Source organism: Zootoca vivipara, chromosome 15 (assembly GCF_965207765.1).
Source record: "Zootoca vivipara chromosome 15, rZooViv2.hap1.1, whole genome shotgun sequence".
Taxonomy (NCBI): Eukaryota; Metazoa; Chordata; class Lepidosauria; order Squamata; family Lacertidae; genus Zootoca; species Zootoca vivipara.
Window position 1 is genome coordinate 17,076,061 of NC_142598.1, and position 22,875 is coordinate 17,098,935.

At 41.7% G+C, this 22,875-nt stretch overlaps 2 protein-coding genes across 2 annotated transcripts in view; one reads left to right on the plus strand and one right to left on the minus strand.

Annotated features, from left to right (window-relative positions):
- Positions 1 to 2,622: 2,622 nt before the first annotated feature.
- On the plus strand, positions 2,623 to 3,537 carry LOC132591269 (taste receptor type 2 member 2-like). Its single transcript, XM_060269099.2, has one exon. It carries the CDS (start codon positions 2,623 to 2,625, stop codon positions 3,535 to 3,537), a length of 915 nt encoding a protein of 304 aa, XP_060125082.2.
- A 6,758-nt stretch (positions 3,538 to 10,295) lies between these two features.
- Positions 10,296 to 22,875, minus strand: part of PDE6B (phosphodiesterase 6B) — a 38,881-nt gene continuing 26,301 nt past the window's right edge. The window contains exons 12-21 of the mRNA XM_035097189.1: positions 22,314 to 22,460; positions 21,254 to 21,361; positions 19,513 to 19,622; positions 17,547 to 17,634; positions 17,181 to 17,281; positions 15,773 to 15,880; positions 14,138 to 14,201; positions 13,423 to 13,497; positions 11,872 to 11,955; positions 10,296 to 10,457 (exon numbers count right to left, since the gene is read on the minus strand). Coding sequence (XP_034953080.1) covers positions 10,296 to 10,457; positions 11,872 to 11,955; positions 13,423 to 13,497; positions 14,138 to 14,201; positions 15,773 to 15,880; positions 17,181 to 17,281; positions 17,547 to 17,634; positions 19,513 to 19,622; positions 21,254 to 21,361; positions 22,314 to 22,460 — 1,047 coding nt within the window. The remainder of the gene's footprint in view (positions 10,458 to 11,871; positions 11,956 to 13,422; positions 13,498 to 14,137; positions 14,202 to 15,772; positions 15,881 to 17,180; positions 17,282 to 17,546; positions 17,635 to 19,512; positions 19,623 to 21,253; positions 21,362 to 22,313; positions 22,461 to 22,875) is intronic.

Below are 22,875 nucleotides of genomic sequence, written 5' to 3' on the forward strand. Positions count from 1 at the left end.
TCTCAGTGTAACGGCTTCCATGGTTTTGCTCATTTCTCTTTGGATGCACATAAGGAATCTAAGAAAGAGTGGCCCTGCCATTAAGGACCTCAGCACTCAGGTCTATCTCAATGTCATGAAGTCTTTGTTGTTCTCTCTGTTGTTTGGCATTATATATTTTGCTGCTCTAGTCATTCCTTTGGCTAATTTGTACACGTATGGCACAAATATGCAATTAGTCTTTGATTTAGTGCTGCCGGCACTCCTTTCAGCACACTCGGTAATCTTGATATTGTCCAATGCAAAACTGAAAGTAATTTTAGTGCGCATTCTGAAACTCAGATAAAGGAAAGAGGGCTGTTGACATGCATCCCTTGCGTCAAAAAAATATCCCCAAAGATTCTCCCACTAGCCATTCTCCCTCTCGCTCTGTCTGTATATGTATATGTATATGTGTGTGTGTGTTTGTGTGTGTAATACTTGCCTCTGGCGTATTGCTTTGTATTTCTCCCTTCACATCCCAAATGGTCAAAATCCTACCATTTATTAATTTCTGGGGTTTAGGAGGGGCCCCCTCGCAAATCTATAACACCATCAACAAACTACTTTATTTTAGGTTCAAATGTGGTTTGCCTTGGAGTGGAGAAGACTGCACATATCCCTCTGCTGGACTGCCCAATCCAGATTCATGCCTTTAATAGGATATCTTTAACTGTTCTAAGCTACACTTAGAACTGGATATGGAACAACTGATTGGTTCAAAATTGGGAAAGGAGTACAACAAGGTTGTATATTGTCTCCCTGCTTATTTAATTTATATGCAGAATTCATCATGCAAAAGGCTGGACTAGATGTATCCCAAGTCGGAATTAAGATTGCCGGAAGAAATATCAACAACCTCAGATATGCTGATGACACAACCTTGGTGGCAGAAAGTGAGGAGGATTTAAAGAACCTTTTAATGAGCGTGAAAGAGGAGAGCGCAAAATATGGTCTGAAGCTCAACATCAAAAAAACTAAGATCATGGCCACTGGTCCCGTCACCTCCTGGCAAATAGAAGGGGAAGAAATGGAGGCAGTGTGAGATTTTACTTTCTTGGGTTCCATGATCACTGCAGATGGTGACAGCAGTCACGAAATTAAAAGACGTCTGCTTCTTGGGAGAAAAGCAATGACAAACCTAGGCAGCATCTTAAAAAGCAGAGACATTACATTGCCAACAAAGGTCCGTATAGTTAAAGCTATGGTTTTCCCAGTAGTGATGTATGGAAGTGAGAGCTGGACCATCAAGGAGGCTGATCGCCGAAGAATTGATGCTTTTGAATTATGGTGCTGGAGGAGACTCTTGAGAGTCCCATGGACTGCAAGAAGATCAAACCTATCCATTCTGAAGGAAATCAGCCCTGAGTGCTCACTGGAAGGACAGATCGTGAAGCTGAGGCTCTGATACTTTGGCCACCTCATGAGAAGAGAAGACTCCCTGGAAAAGACCCTGATGTTGGGAAACATGTAGGGCACTAGGAGAAGGGGACGACAGAGGACGAGATGGTTGGACAGTGTTCTCGAAGCTACGAACATGGGTCTGACCAAACTGCGGGAGGCAGTGGAAGACAGGAGTGCCTGGCGTGCTATTGTCCATGGGGTCACGGAGAGTCGGACATGACTAAACGACTAAACAACAACAACAACAATAGGATATTTTTATTCACAGTTGGCACTAACAGGTGCAGATGTTGTGGTGTGAATCCTTGGCATGCTGAGCTGTGTGGCCAAGAATCTCCCCCTTCATCTCCAAACCTAGACTGCTACCCTCAGATTGGGTGAAAGGGGGAACCCACTGTTAGAGTAAGAGTAAGTTCACATTACCACCTTAAGGTGTAATCTTCTGTATTCCCTGCAACTAAACTCATGTGAAAATATGTGTAAATACTGGAAATATTTGTCTTAATCATTTACTTACAAGAGGTGCTTAAGCAGCTTAATATCCCCAAGCCTGGGACTGACCTTTTCTCTTGATGTCCCTGTATCCTTTGGTTGCCCTTCAGCCCTGACATCTGGCTTACTCTTCAGTCCTGCTTCATAGGTATCCCTTGGCCCTAAATGGCTTTGTTTGGTCCTGACTTCTTACTTGCTCTCAGTCCTGGTTCTCCCTTTCATTCCCTTGACTGCCAAGGCTTCAATCCATGGCTCACCTAAGATTCCTCCCCATGACGCAGCCCCAGCAGCATCTCACCAGTACTTCATGGACTTAGTTGCTCTTTGACTGTAGTTCAGAAGCATATCCTATCCATGTTGTGGGAAGCTGTTTCACATTTCACATTATAACAGTTTGGGAGGTTGCTTATGGTGAAACAAAATTACCTAGCGTCCAAGCATTGAAAAATTGATACCCCTGCATAAAAACCCACCCAAACTGACAGAGATTGGTTGATCATTGAAATCCAAGTATATGTGAATAACATGATACCTGGTTCTGTCATTAGTAACAGAATCCTTCTGAGGTTTGCATTTCTTTCCACATCATGGTCTCATCATTTTAAAAGCTCAAATCTCCAGAGTTTCCACTGCTGGACTTCCAAAAGAGACCAGGAAAATTACATTCTGATACTTCTTCCATCCAGGCTTTTCTTCTGGAGAGTAACAATGAGCATAACTACTCCATTTGCTATCTATTTTCAGATCGTTTTAACAATTGAGTCCTCCGTTGCCTTGGTAGGAAATGGATTTATCATAGTTGTGAATGGCCACCGATGGCTCCAAAACAGGAAGGTGGCCCCTTGCGACTGGCTCTTGACCAGTTTGAGCACCTCCAGAATTATGCTGCAGCTGACCATCATGATACATAATATTCTGTACTACAGCCTTCCAGAGAAATATACACGTACTTATACAGGGGGTATTTCCTCATTGTTCTGGATGTTATTCAGCAATGTTAGCCTCTGGTGTGCCACATGGCTCAATATTTTCTACTGTATGAAGGTCACCGACTTCCCCCACCACCTGTTCCTCTGGCTGAAACTAAGGATCAATGTACTTGCACTCAGACTGCTCGGAATGGTGATAATAGCTCTTACGCTCTTCTCTGTTCATCCAACCATTCTTTACTTTGAAAACCAGAAGTTCTGCAATCTCTCGGGAACTCTGGCACGGAATGCCAGTTTCAGCAAGGTTTGCCACAACCCATTATTTGTTTTTCAAACTCTACAGTTCTGTTCTATATGCATGAGTTTCATCCTCAGCGTAGCAGCATCCATGGTTTTGCTCATCTCTCTTTGGAGGCACAGAAAGAATATGAAAAAGAGTGGCTCTGTCATTAAGGACCTCAGCACTCAGGTCTATCTCAATGTCATGAAGTCTTTGTTGTTCTCTCTGCTCGTTGACATTACGTACTTTGCTGCTTTAATCATTCCTATGACTAATATCTACACGTATGGCACAAATATGCAATTGGTTTTTGATTTAGTGCTGTCTGCACTCCCTTTAGCACATCTCATGATCTTGATATTGTCCAATGCAAAACTGAAAAAAATCTTAATGCGCATTCTGAAACTCAGATAAAGGAAAGAGGGCTGTTGACATGCATCTCTTGTGTCAAAAAAAAACACAGAGAGATATTCTCCCATCAGCTATTCTCCCTTTCCCTCTCTCTGTATATGCATTGTGTGTGTGTGAGGGAGAAATATGATAAGAGGAAGGCACGCTTGGCAAATCCACACTGTGATCAACTCCCACCTGGAAACCAAGGTCCCCACTGTGGAAGGATGTGTGGATCCATAATTGTTAAGACTGTGTTTATAGAAGACAATCTTACTCGGTCGGCTATGAGTGATCGCCACAGAAAGAAGAAGAAGAAAGTGTGTGTGGGTGTGTGTGTGTGTGTGTGTGTGTGTGTGTGACAGAGAGAGAGAGAGAGAGAGAGATACTTGCCTCAGGTGTACTGGTTTGTATTTCTCCCTTCACATCCCAAATGGTCAAAATCCTACCATTTATTAATTTCTGGGGTTTAGCAGGGCTCCCCTTGCAAGTCTATAACACCATCAACAAACTACTTTATTTTAGGTTCAAATGTGCTTTGCCTTGGAGTGGAGAACACTGCACATATCCCTCTGCTGGACTGCCCAATCCAGATTCATGCCTTTAATAGGATATTTTTATTCACAGTTGGCACTAACAGGTAATAATAATAATAATTTTAATAATTTATTATTTATACCCCGCCCATCTGGCCGGGTTCCCCCAGCCACTCTGGGCGGCTTCCAAAAAAACAGAAATTCTAAAATACAGAAATCCATCAAACATTAAAAGCTTCCCTAAACAGGGCTGCCTTGAGATGCCTTCTAAAGGTCTGGTAATTGTTCTCTTTGACCTCTAGTGGGAGGGCATTCCACAGGGTGGGTGCCACTACCGAGAAGGCCCTCTGCCTGGTTCCCTGTAACTTGGCTTCTCGTAATGAGGGAACCATCAGAAGGCCCTCGGAGCTGGACCTCAGTGTCCGGGCAGAACGATGGGGGTGGAGACGCTCCTTCAGGTATACCGGACCGAGGCCGTTTAGGGCTTTAAAGGTCAACACCAACACTTTGAATTGTGCTCGGAAACGTACTGGGAGCCAATGTAGGTCTTTTAGGACCGGTGTTATGTGATCTCGGCGGCCGCTCCCAGGTGCAGATGTTGTGGTGTGAATCCTTGGGATGCTGCGCTATGTGGCCCAGAATCTCCCCTTCATCCCCAAACCTAGACTGCTACCCTCAGATAGGGTGAAAGGGGGAACCCACTGTTAGAGTAAGGGTATTATCACATTGCCACCTTTGTGTGTAATATTCTGTATTCCCTTGAACTAAACTCAGGTGTAAATATGTGTAAATACTGGAAATACTTGTCCTAGTCATTTAGTTCATTGGAACTTTTTCTAATCATTTGTCCATTATGACAAATAACAACATGTAATCTACTCCTTTTCCCTGAGATTTCAAACTCTTCCTTTACAATATTGTAAAGTTCATTCATTTACGACTTATATAAATCTCTTTCCTTCTTTAAAGCATTTTTAATTTAACTGGCCCATAATTTTTAGTGTTTCTAGATGGTGATGAAATTTACTTATTTGGTTTTAATGTTATCCTATTTTTGGCATTTTACTTGCTGTAAACTGCTCTGGCATTCCTTGGAATGAAAGACAGTATAGAAATGATTTTTATCAATAAAGTAGTAATACAATGGTATTTTTTTCCTTGGTTTCAATGATTTTCCATATTTCATGGCAATATTTCATGGCAATAGGTACAACCATGCCTCCATCCCATCTCACCAGGTTTTATCACTAGTATGCTCTCACTTTGCTCTCTAGGTAGGCCTGACCTTCCTACAATGAGTAAGCTGTTGATACAGTGCATGTAAATTCAGCAATTTGTTTACAGTGACCACAGAGCATGCCAGGTATCCAAAGTCAAATATGCAAACGAAAAATGGAAATGCTGTAAAAGAATCTCTCGGGACTTTGCATTTCCATTTGTCTGAAATCAGAGGAATAAACCAAAACAAACCACCACCAACTGGCTAATAAATATAAAAGGGAATTTACTGGGATAGTAACTGGACTAAAGATAGACTAATGACCATTCAAACAAACAAAAACGTGTTACAATGCCACATGCAGATCAATACTGGTTCTGCCAAAAACATGGAATGAATTATATGCACAGTGAACATTTTAAAGTCTGAATATGTGAACCATTCAACAAGTGGGTAAGGTCCAAGCACTTACCTGATGCTAATAGAAAAATAAAGAATGTTCAAGGTAGTTTGCAAAAACTGAACTGGATAGAAAATTCTTCAGTTGGTCTTAGGTTGCCACCACCCTGGTGAAGTTAACACAGGTGGAGGAAAGAAAGAGCTGGATGAAATGTTCTTCAGTAGGTAGGGATGCCAGACTCAATAATGGACAGGACTTCTGTGCCTTTAATTGCCCTGCTCTCTTTTGAGTCTGGGAACCTTAAAGAGAAACCAGCAGACCCTTTGTTTAATTTCCAAGCAAAGGGTCTGCTGGCTTCTCTTTAAGGTTTCCAGACTCAAAAGAGAGCAGGTCAATTAAAGGCACAGAAGTCCTGTCCTCTATTGAGTCTGGCAACCCTATCTGCACTTTCATTTTGAGAGAAATTCGGCCATTTGCCCTAACAGAAGGAAGAAGACTGCAGGAGACTGTGTTTATTTGCTGGTGAGTGGGCAGGAGAATTGTTCTCATGGAATTATTTATTATTATATTTGTGTTTTAAACATGTTGTAAGTTGCTTCGGGAATAATGCATAAAATCAAAAACACATTTAGTCAAAATACATTGGGTTAAATGGCAGGTAACAGCAACGACAATTTTATTATTTATACCCCGCCCATCTGGCTGGGTTTCCCCAGCCACTCTGGGAAGCTTACAGGTAGGATTGCTAAAGTACACCCCCCATACCTTCCCCCTTTCCACCCCCATTAAAAACATTTGATTCCCCCCCCCCCAAATCAAGCTTATTTATTTTGTGGACCTTTAAAAATTACTTTTTAGAACTGTGGACATACGAAGAGCGTTGTTACAAAAGGAGTCTAAATGAATATTTCAACTTGGAACCTTGTATCCTAAGGGTCTTAATACTGAATTTGATTTGGGATGTTATGTATAAGTTTAATATGTATGTATTCTACTGTTTAGTGGTAACAGAAAAGTGACACTGTACCTTTAACCATGTAACCATGTAATGATTGATTCCATTCACCTGCAATATATTTAATGCTTGAAGCAAGTTTGAACATTAGCTGTGCCTGTGAATACTTTTTTTATTTTGTGTAAACTGTTTTGTCTGACTGGGTGAGATATAGCATGTTATTTGTGCTTTACAATTTCTTTGTATTAATACACATTGTAATTTGAGTGTTATTTGTACCATGCAGCCTTTTGAACTGATGAAGCTTGTGGCGAAACCTGTTGCATATCCGGAGGACAGGTCTTCCTTCATTTGCCCACCTGCGTTTACCTCATCATGGTGGCGGCTATATAAGACCTACTGATAGGGTTGCTAGACTCAATAGTGGACAGGACTTCTGTGCCTTTAATTGCCCTGCTCTCTTTTGAGTCTGGAAACCTTAAAGAGAAACCAGCAGACCCATTGCTTGGAAATTAAACAAAGGGCCTGCTGGTTTCTCTTTCAGGTTCCCAGACTCAAAAGAGAGCAGGGCAATTAAAGGCACAGAAGTCCTGTCCATTATTGAGTCTGGCAACCCTAAGTGCAGACCATTGTTCTGAGGGAGCTGTTCGAAGGGAGCTTCGAATGTGTTTATGCAAAATATGTCCTTCTTTTCTCCTCATATCACCTATCTCTAAAGCCAACTGTTATTTGTAGGAAGTCTGAGGTTGCCACCCTGGTGAAGTTAACGCAAGTGGATGAAAGAAAGAGCTGGATGAAATGTTCTTCAGTAGGTCTTATATAGCCACCATCATGATGAGGTAAACCCAGGTGGGCAAATGTCCTCCGGATATGCAACCTCTTTCTGGGGTTTTCGCATTGCATGGCCCATGTATTGGTTTTTTTCTTCACCCTTCTAAGATCTTTGCACGTCCTATGTTTCCTAAGCCATGGGCAAAGTTAGCTTGAAATACATGGAGCATTCATTCATTCATTCATTCATTCATGCTAAGGCGCCTGAGCTGGTTTACAATTCTAAAATACTAGAACAAATTGATGTTTATGTCAGAAGCTAATGGTATGTGTGCTCCCTGGTCTGGGCTCCCTCACTCCTGCCTTCCCTCGGGGAAGAGCTGTCCCGCCATCTTTCTCAGGTCATTGATGCTTCTGTCAAACAAACTCACCTCAAGAAATTAAGCTAAGCAGTGCTATTTTTCTAGAAAAACTCACCAGGGATGCTTCCCTTGTTCTCTTATAATGGCAATGGTGCCCATGGCAATGGCGCCCATGGCAATGGCACCCACCTGAGGGGTGCCGGAACTGAGCCCTGAAGCTAAGGAATGTAACATGTCACAATGCTTCTAAAAGAGGAAAATGTAAAACATCACATATACACATCACCAACCTGGAAGTGGGGCCTTATGGTGTCTTTATTGCTAAAGAAAACAGGTTCTTGGTCACTTTTCCCGTGACTAAAACATTGCTTGTTCATTGCTGTGACTCTTTTGCAGATTGAAAGGGAGCTATAGTATATACTCGTCCTATTAAAAAATATTACTTTCTGTGGTTCTTCTATATATAATAAACACCAGAGAGAAAAAGAATGTGTTTTGACATCTTTAATACGTCTGTAAAATAAATCTGACATCCTTTTGAAAGCTCAGCATGAAATCTGTCTTCAGGACTGTTAACAGCACAAGATACTTCAAGCTTGAGAGGTAAAAAATTAACCACTCCAACAAATCAAAGTAGTAGTTGTTGCTGTTACTAAATTTGTGCAATATAGCAATTACAACACTCTCTGTGTATGAAGGAAGCAGGAGAGCATTTAATGATAAAACCCTGTGGCTGGGCAGTCTCACCCAGCAGGCAAGGTGAGGTCAGGGAAACTGCCTCAGGTGGCAGGATCCACAGATCCACCCCCTCCTTGTTCGTGATGCAGATCTTCATTCACCACTTCTTCCCTGATGTGGAGGGTGGGGGAATGGCATTTGCATTTACAAGGGTGTGATCCAGGATTGCTGGCTGGTTGTTAAAGTACAGTTCTCAGCAGAAATCTGCTAAGATTTGGAGGTTGGTGGAAAATGCTATGACAGAAAACTTAATGGTTACTTTAATCAGTAAGATGTTCAGAGTTGCTGACAATACGCATGCTAGCCTAATATTTTAAAATCATCCAGCTTTTTTGTTAACTTACACATGTGGGTCTCTAGAGGATTAAATATAACGAATATATCTTCTTACCAATTCCGATTAGATAGATATTCATACACACACACACACACACACACACACACACACACACACACACACCATGTTCTAGGGGATGAATCTCAGAAAATTTGATGGCATTTCTTTTTCGCTATATATGTTTCCACTGTACAGTGGACCCTCCGGATACAAACTTAATTCGTTCCGGGGGTCCGTTCGCACCCTGAAAATTACGTAAATAGGGGTGCACTTCTGCGTGCGCCACAATCGAGCACTTCTGCGCATGCGCGCACGGCGAAACCCGGAAGTACACACTTCCGGGTTTGCCGTGGCCATAACCCGAAGATTCCGTATCCAGAGGGATACGTAAGTAGAGGTACAACTGTACACATAAAAACAAAGTGTAACACACATATTACATAACATATATTATACAGGTGCAGTCATCTGGCAGTCTGTGACTCTTGGTTTACAGTTGGTAGTGGCAAATCCAGGCCAGGTGTTGCATGATCCCTGAAACACCTTTGTTGACTTAAATTATGCAACAAGTTGGAGATGGGGGAACCCTTTCCCCATTGCAGGTTGACATCGTTCCTACGGGAATTTAAAAAAAACAGCCATTATTAGGGTGTGCTGCTTTAGGGGGATCATTTTTAAAAAGCTGTGTGGCTACGAAGCACAACCTACTTAATTTCTGCATAAGAGCTTGCTTTGAGATTGCAGGGGCAGGGGCAGGAAAGGGGGCAGCTATTGCTGAGTGGGGGGTATCTTTGGCAGGTGGGTTTTGATGTCGAACAAAATATTTTGTTGCCCAGTGAAGTATATTAGGTGTATGAAACTGGGGCATATGAAAATGAATTCAGGACTGAAGAAGAGGGTTGGGTGTGAACTAGTAGTTCATGTTTAAGACCTAAACAAAATAATGCTCTTGCTCTGTTGATATGCTAATGAATCTGCCTCAGGTAGGATGCCTTGATATCTACATATCCACCAAGTGTCCAGAAAAAAGGGACACCCCATTTTTTCCACGTGAGGTTGCAGCACGGGTCCTGAAAAAGTTGGGTGGTCTGTATCTAGTTACAGTGGTACCTCGCAAAACGAAAACAATTCGTTCCACGGATTGTGCTGTCTTATGAAACTTTCGTCTTGCGGAAACAAACGGCAGACGGCCAAAAAAAAAAAAGCGGCAAAAAAAATCATCTTGCGAGACGCGGCCATAGAAATCTTCGTCTTGTGAGGCAACAAAGAATCGCTAGACGCTTTCGCCTAGCAAGTTTTTCGTTGTGCGAGGCATTTCTCTTGCGAGGTACCACCGTACTTAGTTTTATCCAGCATCCAGAAATAAGCACACAAGAATTTTAGGTGGGGCTTATATAAAGCAGGAGCTGGAAAGGAATGGAGGAAATTAACCTTTTCAGATACATTTTAAATGGAATTTATTTTCTAACCTCTACTGGCAGCCATTTTCTCTTCTTCTTTCTTTTGTTTTTCCTCTAGAGCTTTTATTTTCTCGTCATACTCATCAGCCAGGGCTTTCCACTCTTTTCTGTTGTTCAGTAGTCTTTCATACATTGGCTGAATTTCTGAATGGAACCGTGTGAATTCCTGATGCAAACAATAAAAGCAGCAGAAATCCAAAGCATTTTCAGTTTTCTGGCTGTCTTGTCTCTTTAAACCAATCACTAAAAATGCTGATGGTGTTTAAATATTTATTGTTGCACTTTTGTTTCTTAGCAGATTAAAAATGAATTACCCATAATAAAAAACATCTGCAATACATCCATTTTCTAAAATGGTTCTCAATTTCAGTGGTAAGTCTGTAGCTAAGAAATGTCTGTGGGAAAGATCATATTTTAACATTTTAAATACAATTCACAACATCAATCCAACTTTCTTGTTAAACCAAGTGGTGGATTTGTTTTCAAGAAAATTAGCAACATAGGTGTGTTCCTTACTGAGCTCATCCAGAGCAAGCTGAGAGGGACAGCTGAGAGGTAAGAAGTTATGTAGCCATTGCTCGGTTACTAAATATGTTCATAGCTCACTTGGTAGAGCATGAGATTCTTAATCTCAGGGTAACCTTTAAGTAGCCCTTAAGAGCATCAAAAGCAACTTGCCTATCCATAGTACACATGGTAGTTCTATAACTGGGACGCGGATGGCGCTGTGGTCTAAACCACTGAACCTCTTGGGCTTGCCGATCAGAAGGTTGGCAGTTCGAATCCCCGTGATGGAGTGAGCTCCCGTTGCTCTGTCCCAGCTCCTGCCAACCTAGCAGTTCAAAAGCACGCCAGTGCAAGTAGATAAATAGGTTCAGCTGTGGCGAGAAGGTAAATGGCGTCTCCATGCATTCTGGTTTCCATCACTGTGTCCCATTGCGCAAGAAGCAGTTTAGTCCTGCTGGCCACATGACCCGGAAAAAGCTGTCTGTGGATAAACGCCGGCTCCCTCGGCCTGAAAGCAAGATGAGCACAGCAACCCCATAGTCGCCTTTGACTGGATTTAACCACCCAGTGGTCCTTTATCTTTTTTAAAAAAAATACCTATAACTGGGTTGCATTGCAAAGATTTGCCACAAATCAGGCCTGAAAAAAACAGGGAGGATAACACAGAAAGTACTAGAATAAAACAATAATATGGGAGCAAACAAAGTATGGTAATTGCTGAGGAAACATCTAGTGCAGAAGCAATCCTAGTTTCCTAAATTGTGTCATGATTTTAAAATATTTGAAAATGTTCTTTCTAATTAAAATTATTTGCCTGGTACTGCTTAACTACCAGTAGCTAGAGTTTAAGGGCCTAGCAGATATTGATTACAGGTAGGTAGCCGTGTTGATCTGAAGTAGTCGGGAAAAAATATATTAAAAAATCCTTCCAGTAGCACCTTAGAAACCAACTAAGTTTGTCATAGGTATGAGCTTTCGTGTGCATGCACACCTCTTCAGATACCCTAATTATATATAATATAATTATATATAATATAATCTACCTAAGTAGATATTGAGTACTAACTTCTTACCTTATAAACAAAGGTGCATACAAAGTCAATGAAACCAACTTGAAGTTTTGGAAGCTCAGCAGCTTTCCTTCTGTCCATCATAGGCTAGGGAAAAAACAGCAATGACTTTAAAAATTATTATAATCATTTGTTTTGGTCTCTGTTGTGCTCTAGTAATAATATCCTGGCCAAGAAACTGAAACCAGGACTGTATTCTACAAATAAAAGTGCACACTATTCTTAGTGGCTTCCTTTAATTTTTGTGGGTCAAAATGAATGGGCTGTAACCAGTAAGACTGTTGGAAAGGGGGAAAGATCAGCACTCAGGGTGGCCAGTTATTCACTGCCAAAAAAAGAGGATTTGCATCACCAAAAAAGGGGAAGGCACCATTTTGCATATGGTGGTTTATATCCATTAGGTGGAAATTTAGAAATAATTATTGTAATTTAAATAGAAATACATCTAACCACAGTACAGAAGACACCGGGTGACTTGAATGCCTGTTCCCCTGCTTCCCTGGGGGCTACAAAATGCTGATAGGCAATTTCAGGGCTGCCTGCTGTCCTTTTTATGGTTCCTTATCTTTAAACCTTCAAATAGAGATATGTCCTCTGTAAAGAAGGATACTGTACATGGGCTACTCATTTAAAAAGGGATAACCTGGAGCCACTCAACGAATGATGCCTCTTAATGTACTCCATTACTATTTCATATACGTATAATTTGGTGGCTACTGTTTCCTACTCTGGTATTGCACTGGGAGGATTATCATGCAATTGGAGACTATGGTAAATTTTTCATTTGGCTCCCACTAAAACAGGAATGGGGATCCTCCACCCCTCATTTTTCTCATCTTCCTATGGTTAAGGGGGAGGGGGGAGGGACAGCTATCTCACATGGAAGGACTCAAATCAAGATTCTGGTGTGATGTCCATGTTTCAACAAGGCTACCCCCGGCTGTACCATTGCCTGTTCCCTATAGGAAAAGAATAGAGACAATGCACTCTGCACTATTTTTTCTACTTCAGTGTGCAATTTTGGAAGGGAAGGTTGGAACAGCTTTTAAGAAAGAAACACACACACACACACACACACACACACACACACACACAACCCCAAATGATTTGGGGTTACAGAATATGGGTAGATTCCAAACATTTTATATAAATATACTTGAAAGATTCTCCAAAAGGCAAAGAGAAATTATTGCTTCATTTGGTTGTTGCGGGAAGGATGCACTTGTTTATGTCAAGTTTTTGTTTTGTTGATTTTTTAGGGGGGAGGGGAGAAGGAAATGGCACAGCTGTGTGAATGGCTTGTAAAATTGTGGGATTTTGCCATTTTAAGCAAGATCTCATAGATCTTATGAGTGAATCATGTTTCCATGTTACTGGTTTGGTTTTGGTTTTACATTATTAGTTTGTAATTATATGGGTTTTTTTTAATCCTTGATAACATTATTTATTCACTTCCCCTTTATTGGATTGTTCCATATATAGTCACTCTGATTTCTTTTCTTTTTTTGCATCAACTTCGAAAATAATTTTAAAAAGTGTGGGGAAAGAACTTACAATAGGTTGTTGCTGAAGTATGTTTATTTCCATATCTCCTTGTTCCCAGAATTCAGCTGCTACAAGTAGTGCCACCTGTATCCAGGAAAAACAAATGCCTAAGTTTTGGGGCATTTTCAGTCCAGCAGCTTGCATACTGGATAATAAATTCCCTTACTGCTATCAGTGCTCACTTTTTGAATAATTAGGGTGGGTGACATGTTTCAATGGTCACTTTCCCCCAAAAACCTTTTTGTTTCCAGCTTTCATTGAAGTTAATCATATTTTTTAAAAATCCCATCTCTACTGACGCATGGAAAGAATTCCTTACACCTTCTGGGTTCTGCTACTAGACTCTGAACACTTTTTCACACTGTCAGATGAGATATGTATGCTCGTTAAATCTCATAGGCTGCCCCCCCTTTGAATTGTATTGATAGTAACACTAAAAGGAATGATATCCACCTTTTGGGATACTGTTCGCAAATGGGTGGAAGCACGTTGATGAGTGAAAGAGAAGTAAAACAACCCATTAGTCTCAATTCCACACTGTCTGTTAGAGTTTATGAGCTTACTAGAGTTGTCTCCTGCCTTTTGCTTATTTTAACTCTGTAAAGTACCTTCTACAATGATGGAACTGTTGGGTAATAAACCATAAGATGAGGAAACCTAGAATTCTGCAATGTGTTCTTAGTCTGTGCATTAAAGAATGGGCACTCTGCATCAGGCACCTGACCTTACTCTGGACTTCCCAGGGTTTCGTGATAGCAGATAAGTCACAGGCAGTCATCATCATAGCCCTATAGGGAAAGGGAGAATCAGTGCAGTTAAGACAAGTAATAGAAGTTCTGTTCCCCCTATCCCCCTATCCCGGGCAGCAATTTGCTGCTGTATTTTGCACATGTTAAACTTACGAGCAATCTTAAAAGCAGTCCCCCTTACAACACTAAGAAGGCATCAGGGAGGTCTGGCAGAGTGGAATCAGTCTGAGAAATGTGGGATTTGGCAGGGAGAAAGAGTGGAGACTTGAGTGTAGAAGGCTGTTTCTCCTGGCTGCAGAATCTACTTGGTCCTGGTGTTTTACAGCAACAGGACCAGCCCTACCTGAGAGAGCTGATGTTATTGGGCAGTGGCAGCAGCGCCCTGGCCAGTTCTATGAAGTTCCCCAGCCTTTCCTCTCCGTCGGAGGACCTATTATAATGGCCTGGCCTACCTGCATTTCCCAAACAAGATTGCTGCCTCAGCTGCTGTGAAGGAAACTATCCTCCCATGACCAGTGTTGAAATGATAATACTCAACTGCCAGTCCAGTTGGTTTCTGTGGATGCAATGGAGAGGGGAAGCCATCTTGTCCTTTGCCTCAGGCGGCAAAAATCCTTGATTCAGCCCTATACCCCAGAATTCTACCAAGATATGTATCATTTTATACCGAAATCATATTTATTAAATTTAGTTGGGGTGGTACAGTTGGCTGCGGCATTGTGGCAAGTCTGTCATATGTCTAGATAACACAATTGCCTCTTTTGACCTTGTAGTCAAATCTCCTTAATCCTGGGTTTATGGTTCCTATAAAAGATTTAGTAGCAAAGACAAGGGGGTGAGCTTTTATGCCTATGCATCTAATCACAGTTATTTCCTTTCATGCCTCAAAGGCCACCCTATATGTGTGCTATTCATGTGTGTGTGTGTGTGTGTGTGTGTGTGTGTGTGCAGTGTAGTTCCTAATATTTTTAATCCATTTTTAATCCCCAATCCTAAAGGGCTCCTGGTTCCTCAGCTGCTGCTAAAATGACTCATCTAATCCAATTGGTTTCAATAACTGAGAAGCACACTCTGCTCTGAGCATGGGTCCTAGTGGGAGGGAAGCGTTAAAAGCTTTGAAGAGTAGATTTAGACACCTTGCGGCGTAGCCTCATCTTTTTTTTCAGATTCAAGGCCTAGAACAGCTGGATCAGCACAGAAGATGAAACAGCAAATGCCTTGTTCTCTTTAAGCAGATGTAAATAATAATGCCGACAAACCCAATGAACAAAATTGTGTTTAAGTTGTGCTTCAGTTCCTGAAAAATCAGAGGTCCTTACCACAAGGATTGGATACTGATGCTCCTTTGTCAGGGCATCCATTGGTGGGTTGTGGTCCAAAGCATAATAATGCATTTTCCTGGGATCCTGTCCCTCCCCCATGATGTATTGCTGTAGCATGCACCAAGTATGTGGTCTCAAGAGCATCATCTGCCCTCTCAGGATGTTACTGAACAGCTTGCCTCAATATGAATACTTATTATATGAAACAGATATCATGGTTGATCATTGCCACTCATCTGTTCCGGCAAACTTTTTTTGTTTCGTTTTGATTTTTAAAAAATCACTTACATGACAATCTCTTTTTTTGTTGTCTCCAAGGACAAATATTCCACCCACTCTCTCTCACTGTTGTAGGTTTTGGATTCATCAACAATCTTCTGAAACATTGTCCTCTTTCTTTAAAAAACAACAACAAGGTTGCAGATAGGAAACGAAAGAAGTTTAAACCCTTTCTATGCCTTGCAACCTAGCAGTTCGAAAGCACGTCAAAGTGCAAATAGATAAATAGGTACCGCTCCAGCGGGAAGGTAAATGACATTTCTGTGTGCTGCTCTGGTTCACCAGAAGCGGCTTTGTCATGCTGGCCACATGACCTGGAAGCTGTACGCCGGCTTCCTCAGACAATAAAGCGAGATGAGCGCCGCAACCCCAGAGTCGTCCACGACTGGACCTAATAGTCAGGGGTCCCTTTACCTTTTTATGCCTTGATATGAATTCATATCACCTTTTGATAGCCCAATAATAAGAACAAAAGCTCTTCAAAGTTGGGTTTTTTTATCACTCAAGTTACTTCTGGAAGATGAGTAACATCTTTGAGTAAGTAAACAAGGCATGGAAGTGGCGTCCTCCAAAAGAATTTCCCTATGGGCTTATCACTCTTTCCTTAGAGAAAGCCAGTGCATGTTTTGTGATGATATACATTTGTATTTTTGGTGTCTAAGGGAGCCATTTTGTGCTGGTGGCACTTTTATCAGTATACAAATATTGGCACCTCATTTTTATAGGGGGAGGGGAAGCACTGGGAATAGCCATAGTTAGCTCATATACCACATTTTCTCCTTTTCTCTCACCCTTCTTCCAAAATACACTCACAAAGATCAGAAGAACAAGAAAGAACCTATGAGAAAAAACTCCCTTCACTGTATTAGATAAGGTTTCGTCCCTGGGACTGTCCTAGCATTAGACAGAGACCTTATCTGGACACTACTCGAAGGCAGTAAATTGCAGTGTTTTACTGCCATTTGTTTTTTATATGTTTTGTTGTTGTAGACCAGACCAGATTGTCTCTAAAATGGAAAGTCAACAGGATATTTTCTGCAAGCTGACTGCATGCACGTAGGAAGTTTTTAAAGAGTTGTCTTCCTGTCCTTGGCTCTAACTTGAACCAAAGCAAATAAACCACTTTCCATACAAAGAACTGTGTGGCTCTGCTGCTTTGCCTCAGCAATAACCCTTCCACCCCTTCCATTCCCTTTTTGTGTGTGTTGTTTTGCCAGCAACAGCCGGGGAACTATTGTCCCTGAAAGAAAAAGAAGTATAGGGCATATCCTAAATAGACTGTGTGGGCACTTGAGATACAAGGCCAATCCTATAGCCCATCCTCAGCTTGCTGTGCCTCTATAAGAATATAAATGAATGCTTTGAAGGAAAACATCCGCCATCTTGAATTTCCATAGCAAATATATTAATCACTTACTTGAAGTACAATGCTAAGTCCGTAGCTATAATGGCAATATCCATCAAGTGATTCACATGCTCAAATTGCCTCCGGTTAAGATTCTGGTAAATGTTCAGAGACTAAAGAGGGGGAAATGCATAGATCAGAGTGGAAGACTAGAATTCGTCTGTCATGCATCATTTTGGATATCTACATCTTTCCCCCTAATACTTTGTCCCACATGGAGACAAATCTGTCAGTTTTAGTTTCTCATTTCCCCACTGTTAAGTTCAGCTCTCCTGATTTCCACATCAGCCTGCAGTTAAAAAAACAAGCAAACAAACCTATGTGAAATCTAATCAGCATTTCTCCTAATATGTGGTATGAAAAGTATGGATCACAAACCTCTTCTGAGAGTAGAAACTTGCCAAATTCCAAGTGATGTCTCTCTAGAATTGATGAACCATGAAGTTTGGCTAACGAGTGTTGTGATCTATTAGAAAATATTTCCAAAGGACAAAATTGAAAGGGGATAGTTGGAAACAGAAAGCAAAGCTTAGTATGCGAAATGTTATTTTTGGACTGGAGAAACAAAACAAAGATAGCAACCAGATATTTTCGTTTTTTAAACTGTGAGTTTAAGCTCTTATCAATAAGAGCTTGACAGTGAAAGTTATGTACAAAGAACCTGGATACTGTCAGTGCAATCACAGAACATTTCAGGATTTGGGCCTCTGCCATTGACCCTTAAATTCTGAGTCATGATTCGCAGCTTGGAAGTTTAGACAGCCAATAACGTTGGGAGTGGGAGTGGGAGTGGCTAGCTTCAGTTGGGACCACTAAGATCCAGGGTTTAAGGTTTTAAAGATTTAATCCTTATATTTTCAAGCCTCTCTTTAAAACAGAGGCTTTTACTCTTTTGCTTCTCTGCCAAGTATCACTCAGTCTGCCGAATTGTATCTCTGCCCAGCTGTCAGTTTATAATTTCAAGTTACACTGTTGAAGAGCATCCACATATAATTGTATCCAAAATGTATCCAAAGAAGGGAAAGTCTCTTATTTCTCAAGCTGCTAAATAGTCTCCATAGCTGCTAGTACTCGCTCTGCTCCCATTCACAAAAAGTTCCCTTGCAGAGCCTTTACCCACAGAAAACGGAAGCTGACTTCCTTTTTTGCTTCCGTTTTGCCAAATCAATAAATTGGTATCCGAATTCTTCTAAAGGCTTTAGTTTGGTCTTTACCTGCTGATTGGAAAGCCCACTGCTTACGGTGGCAGATTTTGTGGCTTTAGACTGTCGGGTGCGATTGAGCCATGAGCGGACTCAAGCCTCTTCCCTCCTCCCTCGCAAAGGCGACAGCGGGGAGATGGGGGTTCGGCGAGTCTCTGACGCTCTGCTGGACCCCTGGGGTCCCCACTCAACCGTGGAGGTTTTTTGGGGGGGGCTAGCCCTGGCACTCACCCCCGAAGCCCTGACAGCCTGGACAGCGTTGTCATTTTTACAGAGACAACACGGAGCACGCTGCCATTCCTCCACAGCGAACCGGAAGTCAACGAGTTTAAGCTCTTTTCAATAAGAGCTTGACAGTGAAAGTTATGTACAAAGAGCCTGAATACTGTCAGTGCAAGTCCGTGCAAGGACTACTGCTTGAGCAATAAGGTTCCCCTCCCAAATTGGCTCAGTGAGGAGAACCCACAGAACAGCAGTTGAACAATCTCCCCACCCCTCCTGTTATGTATTCAGTGGTCTGTGTTTGCCTGACCTTGAGTCTGGACTAAGGATTCTGAGCTCCTGTGTTCTGATTCGATACATGGTATCCAATCACAGAACATTTCAGGATTTGGGCCTCTGCCATTGGCCCTTAAATTCTGATTCGCAGCCCTTAAATTCATGATTCGCAGCTTGGAAGTTTAGACAGCCAATAATGTTGGGGTGGGAGTGGTCCAGGCCTTCAGAAATGTATATAAGCAGTTGCTTTGCCCCTGTTGTCCAGTTCTGTTAGTTCAATAAAGGTTATTTGCTGTTATCACTGTGTCTTGCCTCATGGGAACCCACCTACATTTCAGCTCCTTCCATCTGGCCTTCCATCTTTCCATCTGGCCAACTGAAACTGTGCCCTTGAGCTATGATAGATGTATTCTTCTCAGCACACTTTCATACTATGCTTCATTGTTAATTCCAGAGAGGTTTACAACAATTTACAACAATAAAATATCAACAAAAAGGTATATCAATTGGGAACAATAAAATCATATCTAAAACTGCAGACAGTAAAGAATTAACACAAATATTTAAAATTCTTTGAAAGCTGGCTAGACTTTGCATACTTTAAAAACCTCACGCACATCAAACAGCAGCACAATAGAACCTACTTCATCTGATAAAGATTGTTGGTCCCTCGATGGTCAATATCATGACACAAAGCCGCAGTCACCATGGCAAGTGCTTCAAGATCTGTGTAGTACTGCTTCAGATTGCCTGTCTACACCATGTAAGGAACACAGATTTTGATTAGTGCTTCTGGCAAGTAGAAAATTCACTTGGGATTGCTACTTACTAGTACCGCTAGTCAAAAACCTATTCTACTAGGCAGATACAGAACTAAAATTTGAACTTGGAATGCAAGATGCATTTAAAGTGAAAAGCATTCAAATATGCAATTCATAATAATAATAATAATAATAATAATAATAATAATAATAATAATAATACGGTAATAATAATAATAATTTATTTATACCCCACCCTCCCCAGCCACGACCAGGTTCAGGGCAGCTAACACGAAATATAAATACAGTAAAAACATTAAAAACAAAACAAAACAAAAAAACAGTTGATTAAAATATAAAATATAAGTTGGAATACAGTTTAAAATGCAGCTTAAAATGCAGCCTCGTTTTAGTGGTAGCCTATCAAAGCCATAAGGGGGAAAACGTCCAATATTCACCGGGGCCAGCTATCCATGCTGGTCCTACATGGGCCAGCAAAAGAGCCGAGGAAAAATTTATATACAAATCCCATATAAGGGGTTCCATAAAAAAGGGGGGGGGGGTTAGACTGAGTCCAGCCCAAAGGCCAGGGGGAACAGCTCCATCTTGCAGGCCCTGCAGAAAGATGTCAATTGCCACAGGGCCCTGATCTCCTGCGGTAGGGCGTTCCACCAGGCCAGGGCCAGAGTTGAAAAGGTCCTGGCCCTGGTTGAGGCCAATCTGGCCTCCTTGGGGCTTGGGACTTCCAAAGTGTTGTTATTTATGGACCTTAAGCTCCTCTGTGGGACATACCAGGAGAGGCGGTCCCATAGGTACGAGGTGTGAAGTAGTGTGAACTAGTATATAGCCCAGGATATTTTTTACTATTTGATTCCACTGGCTGTATAAACTGATCCCACAGTCCCTTGTGGGTTCTTAAGCGCTTCATAGATAGGACAGCAAAGGCAGAAAATATTAGCTAGAAGCTGCCGCATATGTTTAGGGAGAAGCACAGATACAGGACCACTCATAACAGCTGAGAGACCAGCAACTTTTGCACCTACCCCCCTTCAACTTTTCTACCCAAGCTGGTCATTAGAAGACCTTGTAACCAAGAACTTGAACCTGAGTTTGCTTATTCCCCACCCCTCACAAAAAAGACACAACCCACTTTCCTTTTGTGTTGTGTGTGTGTGTGTGTTTTAGTTTGTAAACCCAGTGGGTTTTTTTGGGGGGGGGGACTCAGGGATACGCATACCCCAAAACATTTTGTGACTCTAAGTTTGGCCTCATTGAGGGGCAGTATTTCAATATGAGTAGGAAAATGAGAGTACCCCTTAAACATTTTTTAAAGAGGAAAAAGCACTGTGTAACCCTGGCGGTAGGGGCTCTAAGCCACATTGGGAGCTTTTGGGGCTGAAGAGTGGGATTAAAATTCTGCAACAACAAACAAACAGTGTCTTATGCAAACCGTCAGAAAAGGCTGATAACTCTTCCTTCAGTAAGACTTATTCCTTGTTCATTTAAGGACAAAGGCAGTCTAACTCAAGGGGATGGGAGGATGAAAGTCGTGTAAAGAAAGGGCAGTTGATCTCAGCTGAAACAGCATCTTGGGAAGGAAAAGCATCAGTAAAGACCAAGATACCATGAGAAGTGTGAACATGGTTTGTGCAACATTGAAGCCATGGCGCCAGTTGTGATAGGTAATCCTTCTGTAACCCTTGCTGACGGAATATATGAACCTCACCAGGACCTGTGAAAACAGAACTATAGTGAGCACAGGCTTTGAAAACTCTGCAGCCAGGAACAGAAGAGATCATTGTCATAAAACAACCAACCAACAAACCACCGGCTCCCTTTCTAGAGTATTTTTGGAATCTGCCTGCTAAGCAAAGTTTTCATTGCAATAAATTAAATGAACGTTACTGAGAAGAGGGGAAAGTCTATACAGGTTTCCCCTAGACATTAGATGCTCTAACTGCAAAATATTTGGGCCACATCAGGTCTCAGAGGAAAGAACAGCAGCTCCCAAATGGCTGCAAGTCAGAGTGTGGGTTCCTCATGCAGGTTGCTGCTGCTGCTGCTACTGCTGTCTCATGGATTTTCTGGAGCTTGGGAGAGGTGGGTAGATGCCAGTCAATCAATCAGGATTTAATAGTCAAGGGACCGAAATATGTTACAGACAAACAACAGGTCAAAGAAGAATATATGCAGTACAGTGGAACCTCGGTTTATGAACACCTCGGTTTACGAATTTTCGGTTTACGAACGCCGCGGACCCATCTGGAACGGATTAATTCACTTTCCATTACTTTCAATGGGAAAGTTCACTTCAGTTTATGAACGCTTCAGTTTATGAACAGACTTCCGGAACCAATTACACCCATGCTTCGGGTTAAGTACGCTTCAGGTTGAGTACTCCGCGGACCCGTCTGGAACGGATTAATCCACTTTCCATTACTTTCAATGGGAAAGTTCGCTTCAGTTTATGAACGCTTCAGTTTTAGTACTCCGCGGACCGTCTGGAACTGATTAATCCACTTTCCATTACTTTCAATGGAAAAGTTCGCTTCAGTTTATGAACGCTTCAGTTTATGAACAGACTTCCGGAACTAATTGTGTTCATAAACCAAGGTACCACTGTATACAATATCCTCACGTGGACAACTGAGAGAATTAGCCCACAGATTAACGGTGTCACTTACCTCCTGTGGAATTTGGAATTTTTTCACCACTCCAAGTTCATAATACATCTGAATGCCACATTTCACAAGGTCAAGTTCAGTCCATTCCAAATCAGAAAAGTGGAAATCGTAGATCTCAAATTGTGCAGGATCTGGAAGCTGTTCTTTCTGGAGCAGGGGGAGAGTTGCAGCATTGGTTGAAGTGGTGCAAGTCCCACTGACCAGGTACCAAGCATTTCTCAAAGCCCTTCCGCAATGTGGCTGCTGGGCTAATTATTTTTATGCGCCCATATGTGATCGACACAATAATATTTGTGTTGGCACTGCTTACTGCTGTGATGGGGGGCAAATTTTGCTTATACAAATGAGATGAATCAATCGCCCAAGATTATCTTCTCTTTCCGCCAATGGATATTTCTTGTAGGCTGTCTAGAGAACTTTGTTATGGGGTTGCCCAAACAACGTTTGTTGCACAAATTTCATTAATAAATATATACAATACTAATAGCCTGAGAGTCAAACTGGTCTTGGGATCAAAGACACATCACCCATCCTGCTTTCCTGTTTTAAAATTTTGTGTCAA